The sequence below is a fragment of the Petaurus breviceps genome, unplaced genomic scaffold (genome assembly GCF_028583685.1).
Source record: "Petaurus breviceps papuanus isolate PSGF00001 unplaced genomic scaffold, PetGlider_PUasm1.0 126, whole genome shotgun sequence".
In the NCBI taxonomy this organism is placed as follows: domain Eukaryota; kingdom Metazoa; phylum Chordata; class Mammalia; order Diprotodontia; family Petauridae; genus Petaurus; species Petaurus breviceps.
In genome coordinates, this window is record NW_027185655.1 from 42,064,705 (window position 1) to 42,078,899 (window position 14,195).

The following is a 14,195-nucleotide window of genomic DNA, read 5'->3' on the forward strand; positions in this document are numbered from 1 at the left end:
ACTGCCTATGTGATTCTCTTACTGAAGAAAATGCATCAAGTAAAACTAGTAGACCCTTGGAGAATTAAACCTTCCATTTACTCATTAGAGGTGTGTATCCATTTTCAGTTGACGTAACAGAAGAATATTGATCAAAAACGAACACGAAGTATTTGTTCAAATACAACATAGAGCCTTATCAACAATATAAAAGGAAAACTATTGTTGCAGTACAATGTGTAAATTACGTATCAAGAATCTTCCAACCTTTCATTTACCCCATAATCCTTGAGCACACAGGGGCAGAAAAAAAACAAGAGTATTTTGAAATCTATGACAACGATCCCCTTCTTACTTGAAATTTCAGAAAGGTTATAGAGAGGTAGCAGTAAATATCACCCCACTATCCATCATTGTTATTGTCCCTATTTTTCTATCTTAGATTTGGTAGAATTCAAATAGAAATCATCCCGATACAGGTTTTTATCCTATCATTGTTCTCTTTGTATTTAATGTTCACCAGACATTGCTCAGGTGGACAAAATGATTGCTTGGGGCTTTGTTTTGTTTTACTAAATGAACAAAAGTACTAGGATATAAACTTATCTGTGGGTTCATCTTTGAGAAAGGTCCAGTAGTAAACAGTATGACTGATTTTTTCCTTTGCATCTATATTTTGAAAGCTATTTGTTTCAAGTAGATTGCAGGTTATGGGAATTCAGGAAAGTGACATCTTTTCTTAAGCAATGGGTAACAATTTTGGCTGGCATAATAATGTTCCAGTTCTAGTAGAGTTTGCTGAATTCTAAAGGCTACTAGTGGTGAAGGGATCTGCATTTATAATTTGAAGTCTTTATGGTAATCCTCAAGGATCTTTTGGTGTCCTTTAGTTTACGAAGTGGTAGTGACCTTCTGGTGTAAGATTCTGGCCACCTGCTTATTATTATTGCTTTTAGTATCAGGTTTGGGGTCAATCAACTTGTTGAGGAGTCTTTGCAGAAATTATTTCTCTTTTTCAATAAAACGTGATCTGTTGATATAATATGTCATACATTTTTAGACGCAAAGAATAAATTTTGTTCAGATCATATTGTTGCACAATCACATTCTTTCTCTTAAACTATAGGATAGATTGAAACAGTTTCAATTTAAAAAAATATTTCAAAGTTCTCTTATTTTTGTGTTATTAATGTTGTTCTTGAATTTGGGAGAGGAAAGGGAGGAGAATAAGCATTTAAATAACTTCTACTAGGTGGTAGGCAGTGGGCTAAGTACTTTACACATAATAACACATTTGATCCTGAAAGGAAGATGCAATTGCCCCCATTTTACAGTTGGGGAAAAGGGGGCAAACAGAGGTTAAATGACTTGCCCACAATCACACAGCTAAGTATCTGAGTCTGAACCCGCCAACTCCAGACCCAGTCCTCCATCCATTTCTTCATGTAACTAACTACTTTAGCCTGCCTCAGAATCCAAAGCCCCATGTTATATCTGGCCTAACACTTACTTGTATGCACTGGAGTACAACTTCCTCAATGATGCCCAAGGGGCCTGAGAAAATTTATGCAGCTTCCAAGGTGCCCATTTTTTTAGCCAGTTGCCCAAATGTTTCCATAGCATTCGCTATATGAAATGTGCCATACCAAGTAAAGTAGAGAGGCACAATGTATAAGGAAGGCAAAGTCACAGCCAGAGCCTACAATATAAACTGAATTGGAAAATGCATATGCTAAGAAACTTTAGCTTTGTAGATATCAACAAGATTCTAAAGTGAAATAGAGGCTTCCTAACAAATGAAAAAAATTTAAAATTCTAATAAGTGCTTAGTGATAATTTATGCTCATTAATTAAAAGGTCTCATAAGTGGTCATTAATAAATTATACTTTTAAAATAAAAATGCTAAATCAATATTTCAGTTGAAAAGCACTATGCAAAGACAACAGGTTTGTCATGATGCCAGACACTGTCAATCTCATGCCTAGTCACTAATTTCTCATTGAAATAATTGATATTCACATACTCCATGTAATATTTATGTTCTACTTTATTCAATAATGGTAGGTAATAAACAAAATAAACAAAAATTCTATGTATTTACCAATAACCTGACAATTAAATATTGCCATTCTCTTAACTCTACTAATTTTCAATATCACTGATACATTTATTCAAAACTTACTTTCATCATAAGTACTATTATCAAGAAATTGAGCAGTGATAAAACTCAACAAAATGGGAGAGAGAAGTAATCACATCTAATATCAAAATGTATTTAATTCATATGTGATCAAATGTGGGCAAAATGCACAAAAGTACCAGAATGTAATTACCTTATCAAGGGAACTCTCACTCTATCCCTCCCCTTGCAACCCTGGAGGAAAATGGTGGATAGCTGGAAAATCCTCACATGTCAATTAAAACTACTGACAAATTTTCTTTGAAAGCACAACTAAGCGAGAAAGTTTAAAAAAAAAATGGGAACCAAAAATTTAATGAAAATCTAAATTGGCTAATTCTTAAAAACGTATTAGCAAGACACTTGATTCACTTACATAAAAACCAATTCTATCATTACTAATGCAAGTCAAACAAAAAGGTGAGAAAGTTATAGCAATGCTTCTGAGTAATTGGCCAGCAAGAAATCCCAGAAAGATTAGTTTTGTCACCGCAAAAGGGTTACAAATGTACCTTGGAAAAAGGGCATTAAGAACAAATAAGAAGCTTTGACATTTTAAATACGTAGGCTATATCTCTCTGTATATATACATGTCAACTATAATTAGAAGGAACATATTTATAATATCTCTACAGAATATTTTTAAGAACAGCTAAGCTTGAACTAATGGCATACTGTTTTAAGTAATAGTAAATACACTAAGTTTCTCTAATGTTAATGTTAATAGCTTTCTTCTAAGGGAGTTTGTTATGTATCATTTATGAAAAATAAAGAAATAGACAATGTTATAACACTAGTACTACAGGATGAATATAAACGTAACAGACTGTTTTATATAAATCTTATATTGTGTGTTTGATTTTGAAGGGTCCCTGCAAGCATTATATGGGACCTATGTGACTTTACATTATTCATTACTTAGAATGATAATCCTGGGAATATACCTAAAATAAGAGAGAATGTGGTATAATAGAAAGTTCATTGGACACAGAGTCTAGAAAGAACTAAACTTGAATACTACCACTGGTATTTACATGTGACCATGGTCAAGTTACCAAGTCTCTAAGAAACAGTTTCTTAATCTGTATAATGGGGATAATAGTAACTAGTGTACCTAATTCTACAAGTTAGATTAAGGATCAAATGAGTTAATGCTTATATATATTTATAAGGCTTTTTGTAAATGTCAACTAGCATCATTAACTTAATTTCTATACTAAAATGATATGGTTTCTGCTTAACATGTCTCTTTGTATGAACTAAAATCCTATTATCACTCAATCACTAAACATCAGTTATATAAAATAAAAAGAGCCTTTTGAAGGTGGATGTATTATATTTTACAATATTCTGTATGTTTGTGATGAGTAAAGTCTAAGTACTTTTTTTCTGTTTCAAAATAGCAAACTTAAGTGTCATACCTGCTCTGTGCTGTATAATCAGCGCATTACCAATGTGCACTTTAACATAAGAGCAAAAGAATGTCTTTGATACCCTAACAGTCTCCATATATGGTGTGCATGACTAACAGCTGAGAGGAAGTGTAACGGCCTGCTAGAAATCTTTGAACGGTCCCGCTAAAAACTAGGTGCAGAGAATTCTGCCTGGGTGACAATACAGCTGCTTTTGTAAATAGGTGCAGGAACTTTGCTAACTTCCCCCCTATCCCTTTCTGTTCTATTGGTTCGATTTACTGACAATAAAGAATTTTCCTTTTCAGTTGTAGTGGTGAATTTTGCAGTCCTTCTCTGATCTTAAAAATAAAGAAACCTAAGACATAGGTTCACAAAACCAAAATATTTCAAATAATACATGAGACAGAAGCTTGGGCAGTGGGGAGGGGAGGGAGATGAACCCATTAAAGTATCACAGACTGGCAAAGATAACATTACTTGAAGAGGACTTTTGTTTGTTTGTTTTGTTTTAAGACCACAAAGCATGGGACCGTAGATCACTGGTTTAGAAGAAAAAGGATATTAAAGGGCTATCCAGTTCAAACTACTAATTTAAGAGATAAAGGAAAAAAGACAAAAAATTTTAAGTAATTTAACAGGATCACCTAGGCAAATATGTGAGACTGGATTGGAACTCAGGATCTCTGACTCTAAATTCAAAGTTCTTTGCACTGTAACATACTACTGCTTCCTTTAGCTAATTAATAGATATCAAAAAGAAAAATTTAAATAGAAACACATCTTTAGATCTATCTGTATCCTATCAGGAAACCGGAAACTTTTTTCAAAGACAAAAGATTTTTAAAAGCACATTACATAGTCTTCACTGAGATTGATTATTCCACCTGTCGCAAGTCCGTCTTTTCAAGTAAATTACACACCCATGGATATCCAATAGTCATTTTAGAGAACCATTTAATGAACCACATTTGGTCAAGGACAACATCATTTAAAGACTGTGGAGAGTTCTGAAGGATAGAGAAAACATAAGCTTTCCTACTATGGAGTTTACTATTTAACATAAAGACTGAATAAGTATACTGATCAATATATGCACACACATGGTATAATCAAAAGCAGTAGGCATAGAGATAAGAAAAAATATATATTTTAGGGAGGTAGAAGTAATTTGGACAAGTCTTATCTGGGTCTCAATTTCTTCAAACTTGTAAAATTAAGCAGTTGATCCTAATAACCATAATAATGACAATAATTATAATAATAATGATAATACTTTAAATTTATAGCAGTTAAAACTTTTTTCATACATCTATATGTATGTGTGTGTGAGTGTGTGTGTGTGTGTGTGTGTGTAAAATCTCATGTATTTCTCTTGTGAACAGTGGATATTCTACCAGCTTTTACAAATGAGAAATAGAGATTAAATAACTTGCCCAAGATTATACAGCTGGTAAACTCAGTCTAAGACTAGAATTAAGGGCTTCTGAGTCCTGCTTCAATTTTTTTTTCTTGTTTTTTTGTTTTGCTTTGCTTTTTTTACCAAGAGTAACTGGTGTAGTTAGAATGATTAGGTCTCAATAATATTAGCTAACTGGAGGAGATGAGGCTTTAAGAATTTGCCATGCCAGAGAAGGAATACATTCCACAAGGTTGTATATGTAGGATGCTATGCCCCAAACTCTGGAGCAGGTTACCATAGATCCTGGGAGAAATTACTAGAGTTAGGTAATTTACTCCTAATGCCCATGATCAATAATTCTGACTCAATTTATACAGACTTGAAGTCATTGGAGGATTTTCTGGTAAAATATTTTGCTTTACATACTGTTCGTATGGAGATAGACAAGAGTCTCCTTACCTATCTCCTTTATAAAGATGGGAAGGAGGAGTAAACCTGAAGAGTTTCAAAATTGATCATTCCTATCACTTTTTGAAAATCTAACAGATTTGTCAACTATTTTTCATTAGTTTTAAACCTATTTAGAGGGGAGAAATGCATCTGAACATATTTCACCTTCTATTTATTCCTGCCTCACACGGCCCAGTGCATCTTCTAACAGATCTCTAATGTGTAAAGGGCTTCTGAGTGTGGGTGTTCCTCAGAATCACTGTTAACTGAGGAGTGTCAGGTGGAATAATGAGGGGGGAAACCCCTTTAAAATGATTCCCAACTTCTTTAGCAGTAAGCACATTTTAAATGCAGAATTCCACACCAAAGCAGAAAAGAAAAGACCTCCAATCACAGTTAGGCTGATTGATAGCCAGTCACATGAAGACAAACTAACTGTTAAGTGGAAGCAATACTTTCAAACTCAAGAAAAAATGAGTAAACTCTGCCTTCAAGAGATGTTTTTTTTTTTAATTTCCACTTTTAAAAATTGTCCAGTCCACAAAGATGATTTTACTTCCTGACACTGTTCATTCATTTTCATGCTCATCAACAAAAGTTCCCACAAAAATACTGTAGAAAAATGTACCATAATTGGCAATGCCAAACATTTCAGTTCAAATAAGCTAGCATGCCTGTGCCATTAGATAAATAAGATCGCCATGAGGCCTATTAGTCCCTCGATAATAAACATTTTCCAGTTATGTCTAATTATGTTTATAAATGATCTGTTCAGATACAAACCACATGGATAGCATGTACTAAGATTTATAAGAAGCACTCATATCTAAGGAAAAAGTATAGTCCTTCAGAGAACATTAAAAAACATCAAAATCCTGCCTAGCCCATAATAGTCAATCATTTTGTGTTAGACATAGGCATGTGTTATGTCTTTTCTTCTCAAGGTCACTGGTATTAAATATGACTTGCTGAATTAAGTTTAAATCTAATTTCACTAAAAGATCATGATTCAACTGAGCTGAATTTTTTCTGTTTTTTCTCCTCAAAAGCAAAAAGGACCATGAGAATCATGTGACTTTTTTTTTTAATCCCAGGGCTGTATTCAAAGTTATTTTACACTAAAGCTAAAGGCAAAATCCTTGTAGTGGCATTTATTTACTTTAGAATAGTTCCATTACTCATGCCATTGAATATGGGATGACACCAACCACAAGAATCTTTAGTCATTATGGTATTAAACATGCCAACCATAAGTGGCTTAATCTGCCAAATTATTTATAAATATATAAATAAATAAATAAATAAATAAATACTTTTTTAGGGATAGGAAATGCATATAAATATATCAAACAATTAGAATTTAATTCCACTGTAACCACAGCACATATTTACATACAAGACTGATCATTTAAAGCAATCAAGAGAGAGAGACACAGAGAGAGAGAAAGAGAGAGAGAGAGAGAGAGAGAGAGAGAGAGAGAGAGAGAGATTTAAAAAAATGATTGAAAATACCCACCCCTAGCAGAAAGCTTTTTGGTGTTGATAATTTTGGCAGCATATTCTTGTCCTGTAGGGATTTTCATGCATCTTCTTACCACTGAGAATGCCCCCCTGAAAACCAATAATCAGCAAAGTATCAATACAACCAGGCTCTGATATTCAATAAATGGGATCTAATAATCTGAGTGCTTTCAGTGATTTTAGTGGCTTTCCACATTATCAATAGAAGTAGCCCCAAAAAGAACACTTCCAATTGGCAACCTAGCCCTTTCTTAATTTTCAAGAATATAATAGTGATTAGGATTTAACAGGGAGAGCACCATATCATTAGACAACAAAATAAAAGGGGCTGCCAATTGTAACGGATCTTGTTTGCACAAGGAATTTGAACACACTCTACAATATCTGCTCACACAGTAGCACCAAATGCCCAGAGAAAACACTGCACAGAGCTGGAATAAGAGAGAGCCAAAATCTGCTGCCCATTTATTTTGGTAGGGGAGAAATAATGAGTGTATCTCTAACTCTATAAATATGATAATTGTTCTTAGTGAGATATAAATATTGAGCATATTTGTGTGGGTTAATGAATCCTGGCATAATGATTTCTTTATGCCTTGGTTAAAAAAAAAAGGCTCTTAATAAACTGCCTAACATTCTCCATGGTGTGTATGTACATGTGTATGTGTATATATGTATATGTGTATGTGCAGCACCACTCAGTGTAAGAGTATCATATTCAATAAATACACTTACACAATAAAATTACATTTCCTTTTATTTGCCTTCATCAGCCACCAACAAACATATATGCACACACCCCTTCTCTAAGTAATAGATCAAACTGTAGATATGAACGAGAATAGATTTCATTTGGGGGTGATGCTGTGGCTGGCTCCCTCATTCCCATCTTTCTCCCTCTTCCTTAAAATTGTCAAGCATTTTTATCACTGTGTGTATATGTGTATCTATATATCTCTATATAATCTTCAACACACACACATTCACACACAAAACAGGACACTTCCCTTTCCATAGCGTTTTTTCCTCTATGCACATTTAAATTAATCCTCTTAGGAGAGACTATCTATATCCTGGGAAGAATGGTGTGACGTTAATAAATCCCAGAAAGTTTTCCCCCTAAAATAGCTGAAAGGTGTAGAGGGTTAGTATATAGGTATATATGTTCCACTGGGCTGCTGTCTCCTTTGACAGAACTACTGGATACGAAATAAGACTGAACGCCAACTTGAACTTTCGGCATCAATAAATATGGCACCATCTGTGTCAGTGAGGTTCTCATCCGTACGTGTATCACTGAGCAGACACGCCGGTAAACCCTGGAGGCATCTCTATTTACAGAAAACATGATCTATGTTGCATTTTACATGGGTTCTCATTTCCTGCCTTTCACAAGCACATACACACTCCAAAGGATGACAGCTACAACTGCAAGGATCACTCTTGCACAAATGGGAGTAGGGAAGGAGGGTGGGTGGGATTATCAGCCTTGGTCACAGCCTGGTGGTCTTCTATCTCTACTCCCCCGCCCTCACCCTAAGGATCAGTACCTTTTGCCCAGCTGTCATGCCAGCCTCTTTCCCCGACCCACTTCCCCCTTTCTAAACTCCCACGACCCCCTAACGGTAAGGACTGCTGGGTCGGGGATAATACGACTCGCCCTCTGCAGGAAAGGGGACCCGCAGATGCCAGGCATGGACGCTTACTTTCCAAGCTCCTCGAAAAGCTGATACTCGTCCGTGAACCTGGTGCAGGTTGTAGTTGAAGCCATCATAGGTCCGGGCTGGCTCCTGTCGAGGAGGGAGGAGGATGAGACGGGACGGGAGGTGCTGCTGCTTGCCTGGGACTGGCCCCCGTGTCGCTATCACCCCCGAGGCGTCTTCCTTCACTTTTCTGGTCCGAAAGTGGCTGGATCGGGACTTGGAGGGGAAGGGGAGGCAAGGCTGGAAGGGTGTAATGGGAAAGAAAGGGTGCCGTGGGGTCCCCTCTCCACAATCGTATAATCCTTCTGCTCCCTCTTCCTTCTTTTTCTTCTCCGGCTGTGGACGCTCCACCCTCCCTCTCTCCCACCCCCACTCCCCAATTGGAGGAGGGGGGAAAGTATTATAGAAGAGGTGCCAGGAATTGGGGGGGGGGGGGGGGGGAAAAAAAAAAAAAAAAACTCAGCCAGCCACGGGGCAGGAGGCGAGCAGTTGCGAAATGATATGAACTGGGGACAAGAAGGAATAAAGGCGGAGGGAAGGGAGTGCAAGGGTGGAGAGGGGGTGGAGTGGAGTGGGGAGGGGGCAGGGGAAGGAAGAAAAGCCCGAAGGAGCGAACTCCAGTCCAGTTGCAGCTGTCAGCAGCCTCAGTCTCTCCACTCCAGTGGGTGGGTGGGTGTGCGCGAAGGAGCGCCCGAGCAATGGGAAGCTCGGCTCTTCTGCCCGGCTTCCCCTCCCCTTCCCCGCCCCGACAGTGACAGCCGCCGGGCAGCTGGGGCACCTATGCAGCTCTCTGAGAATGAAGAAAGGAGGCACTGCTCCGAGCGCGCTGGGCACCCGGGCTGGGCAGTAGCAGGGCGAGCACAGTTCAGCTCAGGAGAAGCTTCAGCTTCTCTGCTGTCCCCCAGCCCCTCCTCGAGCTACTGCGGGGCCACCCTCCTCCTTTCCCCCCCTTTTCTCTGTCCCACATCTCCCTCTAGCGACACAACCCTCTCAGCACGCAATGTGTGTGTGTGTGTGTGTGTGTGTGTGTGTGTGTGTGTGTGTGTGCGCGCGCTCGAGAGGAGGAGGGGTATACCCAGGCAGTCTGCAAAAAGATTAAAGACGGGGTCACACACACAATTTGAGCTGGTCTGGGGAGGAGAGAGGTACTCGGGAACAGGGTCTCTGCAAACAGATCCGAATAGAGAAACCCACAGACAAACCGAGGAGAAAGGGAATGGGCTCAAAATACCGGGAGGGGCAGGCAGAGCAAAGATAACCAGCCAAACAGTCCAGTTACCCCTTTAGCCCTAGGAAGGCCCCAGGCGGGGGTGTGCATCGTCTGGCCCAGCCAGAAGGAAATAAATCCACAGACTGGCCAGAGGCGCGTGGAGGCCGTGCACATTGCCCCTGAACCATGGTCCCAGGGGGCGCAGAGTGGCTCATTTTTCCCGTGCGCATTCGGAGTCTGACTATAGCACGGCTAGTTTTCCCGCAGGATCTCCCCGGGGGTGGGGGGAACGGGCTCCTCAGTTACACTAGTGTTTGGGTGCGGACCCAGTCGGGAGCGTTTTGCATCCCAGCTTTCCAGCTCGAAGCCAGCCGGAGGCGGTAGTTCGTTCAGAAGCCGCCTGGGCTGCAGAAGCGATCGCGGCGGCAGCTGCTGGGATGCTGCGCGGGGCTCGCTCCCACGCCCCAGCCAGGAAGTTGTTCTCCCGCTTTCCACGAGCCCAGGGGACGCCTGTCTCCGGGCTCCCCCGGCCACTCTTAAAGGTGCAGGTGCAGACACTATGTCTCCACCTCCTCCACTGCTTCTCACACCGAAGCTTTGGATTTGAGCGTGCATCAAAGCCCCTGGGCTTCAAGCAGACGTGTGAACAAAGAATTCACGCGCAACCCCAGCTCTGCCGCACCTTTTCCCTTTCTCCCGGGTAACTCCCGGTCCTCACGGGAAGGTCTGGCGCGGGGCGCCCAGGTTTCTCGCGAGATCAATCTGTTTTTGTGGCAGAGGGGAGGGGTGGGGTAGAGTAAGGAAGGTTGTCTGTCTATCACGGGACCGAATGGAGGCTGACGTCATTTGCATCACATGAACTTGTCCAGCCTGTTTCGATTTGCAAAGGAGAAAAAAAAAAGGTAGGGCGGTTATGTGTGCTTGTGTACTCAAGTATCTGGAGAGATAGCAGCACTTAACGTGTATTACACAAATGAATATTTGATATGCATGTATTCAGATTCGTTCGATTAACACATTCTAGCTCAGCATGCATGCAAATGAAGACATTGATGCATATGTATCAGACATTTAATTAACGCAAACCAATAATTAGCATAGTAACTACAATTTAAGTCAAGTGGGCTAAATGATTTCTGGATTTCCCTTCCTAGCTCTTTCACTCCATAGTAAATGTGGCAATTGCAAATTCAAAGGGAATGAGAACCAAACAAAGGGAAGTGGTCATTTTGTAAACAATTCCTTTCTGTTACTTCAGTTCAGATTGTGGAAAAGTCCTCAGCCACAACAACCATCCTTGTAACTTCATGCTATGAATGTAACTATAAATGTAACTCAGTCATAAAAATTAATAGCTGTAAAGAGATCATTTGGTCCAATCTTGTTTGCCAGGCAGTTACTGAGGCAGGAGAGATGAAATGCTTTACCCACACAGAAACTTGGTTGCCCAAACAAGAAAATCCCAATCAATTGCTCTCTGCTTAGTCACAATGATATCACAATAGTTGAACTAATATATCAATAACAAAATATATCAATATTTTGCAAACCTTAGAGTGCTCTAGAAATGTCATATTGTCATCATTACTTAAACATGTCTATGTCATATTAAAAAAATCTTCAGGGACTTCCTGGTGATTACAAATATAATTAATACAACATTTATACACCTTCATGATCTGACTCCAGTTTGTCTTCTCAGTCTTATTTCATATTATTTCCCTTCAGACGCCGTTCAAACTAATCCGGGTGACCCAACATTCCTTAACTCTGCCCCTCTCTTATCATTTATAAGGCAATCACTGATACCTCGAATGCAATCTCCCCTTAATTCACTGCTCATTCAAATACATCTCTTTCTTTGAGGAAGAGAGACCCTTAGCAAAGTTGCCTGACCCAATACCTGACCCAAGTTCATAAATGCTTGATGGTTGATTGACTAAGACAAAACTCAGATGCCACTTTGCTTCTACCTTATAGTCTTTTTAACATCTTTATCTTAGACCACTGTCCAGCTGTCTTCCTTGACCCCATCACACTCAACTTTGTATTATATTTATCTCTGTACATTGGTATGTCTCCACTACAACGCTATAAGGTTTTCGAGAGCAGGGACTATGTTGTTCCCACTTCTGCATTCCCAGTAACGAGCACAGTGCCTTAGTAATAACTGGCAATACTGAATAAACATTGCTTAAATTGGTTTGCCTAACAATTTGGTGTTCCAACTCAGTAAACCAACATACCATTAATTTTGCAAAATATAAAAACTCCCACTTTAAACAAAAATCCCCATAACCATAAAATAGTTTGTGCTTTACGTTCCATGCTAAAAAATCAAACACAAGATCAGTGTATTAAAATATAATGCTAAGAAATGAAAACATAATTAAAACTAAAGAAGATGGAGGGAATTAAGTCCATATATAGGATGTGAAATGAAATCAACCAATCATATAACTAATTCAAGTAAAATATTTTTTAAATAGCCTCTTTGACTTCCATGTATATCACTTAATGAAACATTAATACAAACAAAAAGGTTTTAAAGTAATAATTAAAAGGAATACTTTTTAGGTCTTACAACTTGACCAAGAAATGTAACTTTTAAAAAGTGTACAATTTAAGAAACCTATACAATGACATCATTTTTCTCAGCTCCTTAAACTTCAGTGATTTTAAAAGACTATGAGGTTTGTATTGCACTATAAAAGATAAACATTTTACTTATGCTATACAAGGATGGTAGGAAAATGTGAACAATTTCCATATCACATTAGTCTAAGCCAGGAGTGGGAAACCTTCAGCCTTGAAGCCATGTGTGGCCCTCTAGGTCCTAAGGGCAGGCCTTTTGACTGAGTCTAAGTTTTACAGAATAAATCCTTTTATTAAGGAGACTTGTTATGTGAAGTTTGAATTCAGTCAAAGAGCTGCACTTGAGGACCTAGAGGGCCACAAGATCACAGGTTCTCCACCCCTGATCTAGGCAAATCAGTCCTGTCCCTTCACCAATATTTTGGGATGTTTCGTTTTTTTTTATTCTTGGATCTCTGCACCATTCCATGCATATATAAAAGACTTTTGATTAGTACTTGCTGATTGCTTGATTTTGACATTTAAATGAATCTTTTGTCTTATTATTGAAGGTACTACCCTCCAGTGGTACAAATTGTCCCTGCTGTCTCATCCTATGCCATTGTCTATGTTCTTCCATGAATCATTCATGGTTATCTATCACCCTTGCTAAAGCCTTTCTCTGCCTTCTTCACTGTTCTATGGATTAAAATGTAATCCTTAGACTGTGCATGTGTTACATCACCCGTTCTATGAGTGATAGATCTCCTTTGTCCATCATTCATATCCTTGATAATGTCTTTTGTACCAATTCTTTGACTAGGGCAATGCTTAGAACTTTGTCAGGTTTGAAAGCTTATGTTCCATTGGCATGGCATTCAAGGATCAGTAAAACATCCAAATAATACTCCTAGGGGGGTTGTTTGCTCTAGTTTAATGTAAAAAAAAGATTCATTCCACTAAATAAATATTACAAATAACTTCTGGAGACATGTAAACTACAATAAATAACCAAAGCAATTCTTAGCCCTACTTCAACTACAAAATGGAAGGTGAAATGAGAAGGAAAAAAATCTCCTAAAATGAGATAAAGGAAAATATCACAGAAGTGACATCTTACATCAGTTTAGAAGTCCAATGATGTGGAGTCACCACAACTGTTTGTTTGTTTGTTTTTAAGGAGGGCTTTAGCACCTGATTTCATGAATGTGATGTAGAAACTCCCTTCTCTGATGCAGATCCACAGCCCATCTCTAGCTTATCATCTTAGAAAATTGCCTGGGGAGGAGAAGAAGAGAGTAAACATTTATTAAGAGCCTACTGTGTGCCAAGCCCTGTGCTAAATGCTTTACACATATTATTTTATTTGTTTCTCACAACAACCTTGGGAGGTAGGGGATTTAATAATTCTCATTTTACAGTTGAGAAAACTGGGACAGACAGAGAGTAAGTGTGACCCAGGGTCACACAACTAGTAAGTATCGAGACTAGAATTTGAACTCCAGTCTTCCTGACTCCAATCCAGCATTCTGTTTTGCCACCCAGATGCCTAGGGATGCTGAGAGGACAAGTAGGTAGATCATAGTCACACAGATAATAGATATCAGATCTGGGATTTCATGGAGGCCTTGCTAACTCCAAGGCTGGTCCTCTAACCGCTATACTATGTACTTTCTCACCATCATTTAGGCCTACCTGAATTGTCAAAACAAAAGATGGATTGTTTTCTTGGTTGTCTAATCTGCTTGGCACAATGAGCACTCT

The 14,195-nt window shown here is 38.8% G+C and overlaps 1 protein-coding gene across 6 annotated transcripts in view; it reads right to left on the reverse strand.

Annotated features, from left to right (window-relative positions):
• CAMK2D (calcium/calmodulin dependent protein kinase II delta) overlaps positions 1 to 9,559 on the reverse strand; it is a 363,589-nt gene extending 354,030 nt beyond the window's left edge. For all 6 annotated transcript variants that reach the window (XM_069095418.1, XM_069095453.1, XM_069095444.1 and 3 more), the window contains exons 1-2: positions 8,651 to 9,559; positions 6,940 to 7,034 (exon numbers count right to left, since the gene is read on the reverse strand). In XM_069095418.1, the coding sequence (XP_068951519.1) occupies positions 6,940 to 7,034; positions 8,651 to 8,718 (163 nt within the window). In that variant the 5' untranslated portion in view covers positions 8,719 to 9,559. The remainder of the gene's footprint in view (positions 1 to 6,939; positions 7,035 to 8,650) is intronic.
• Positions 9,560 to 14,195: the final 4,636 nt, after the last annotated feature.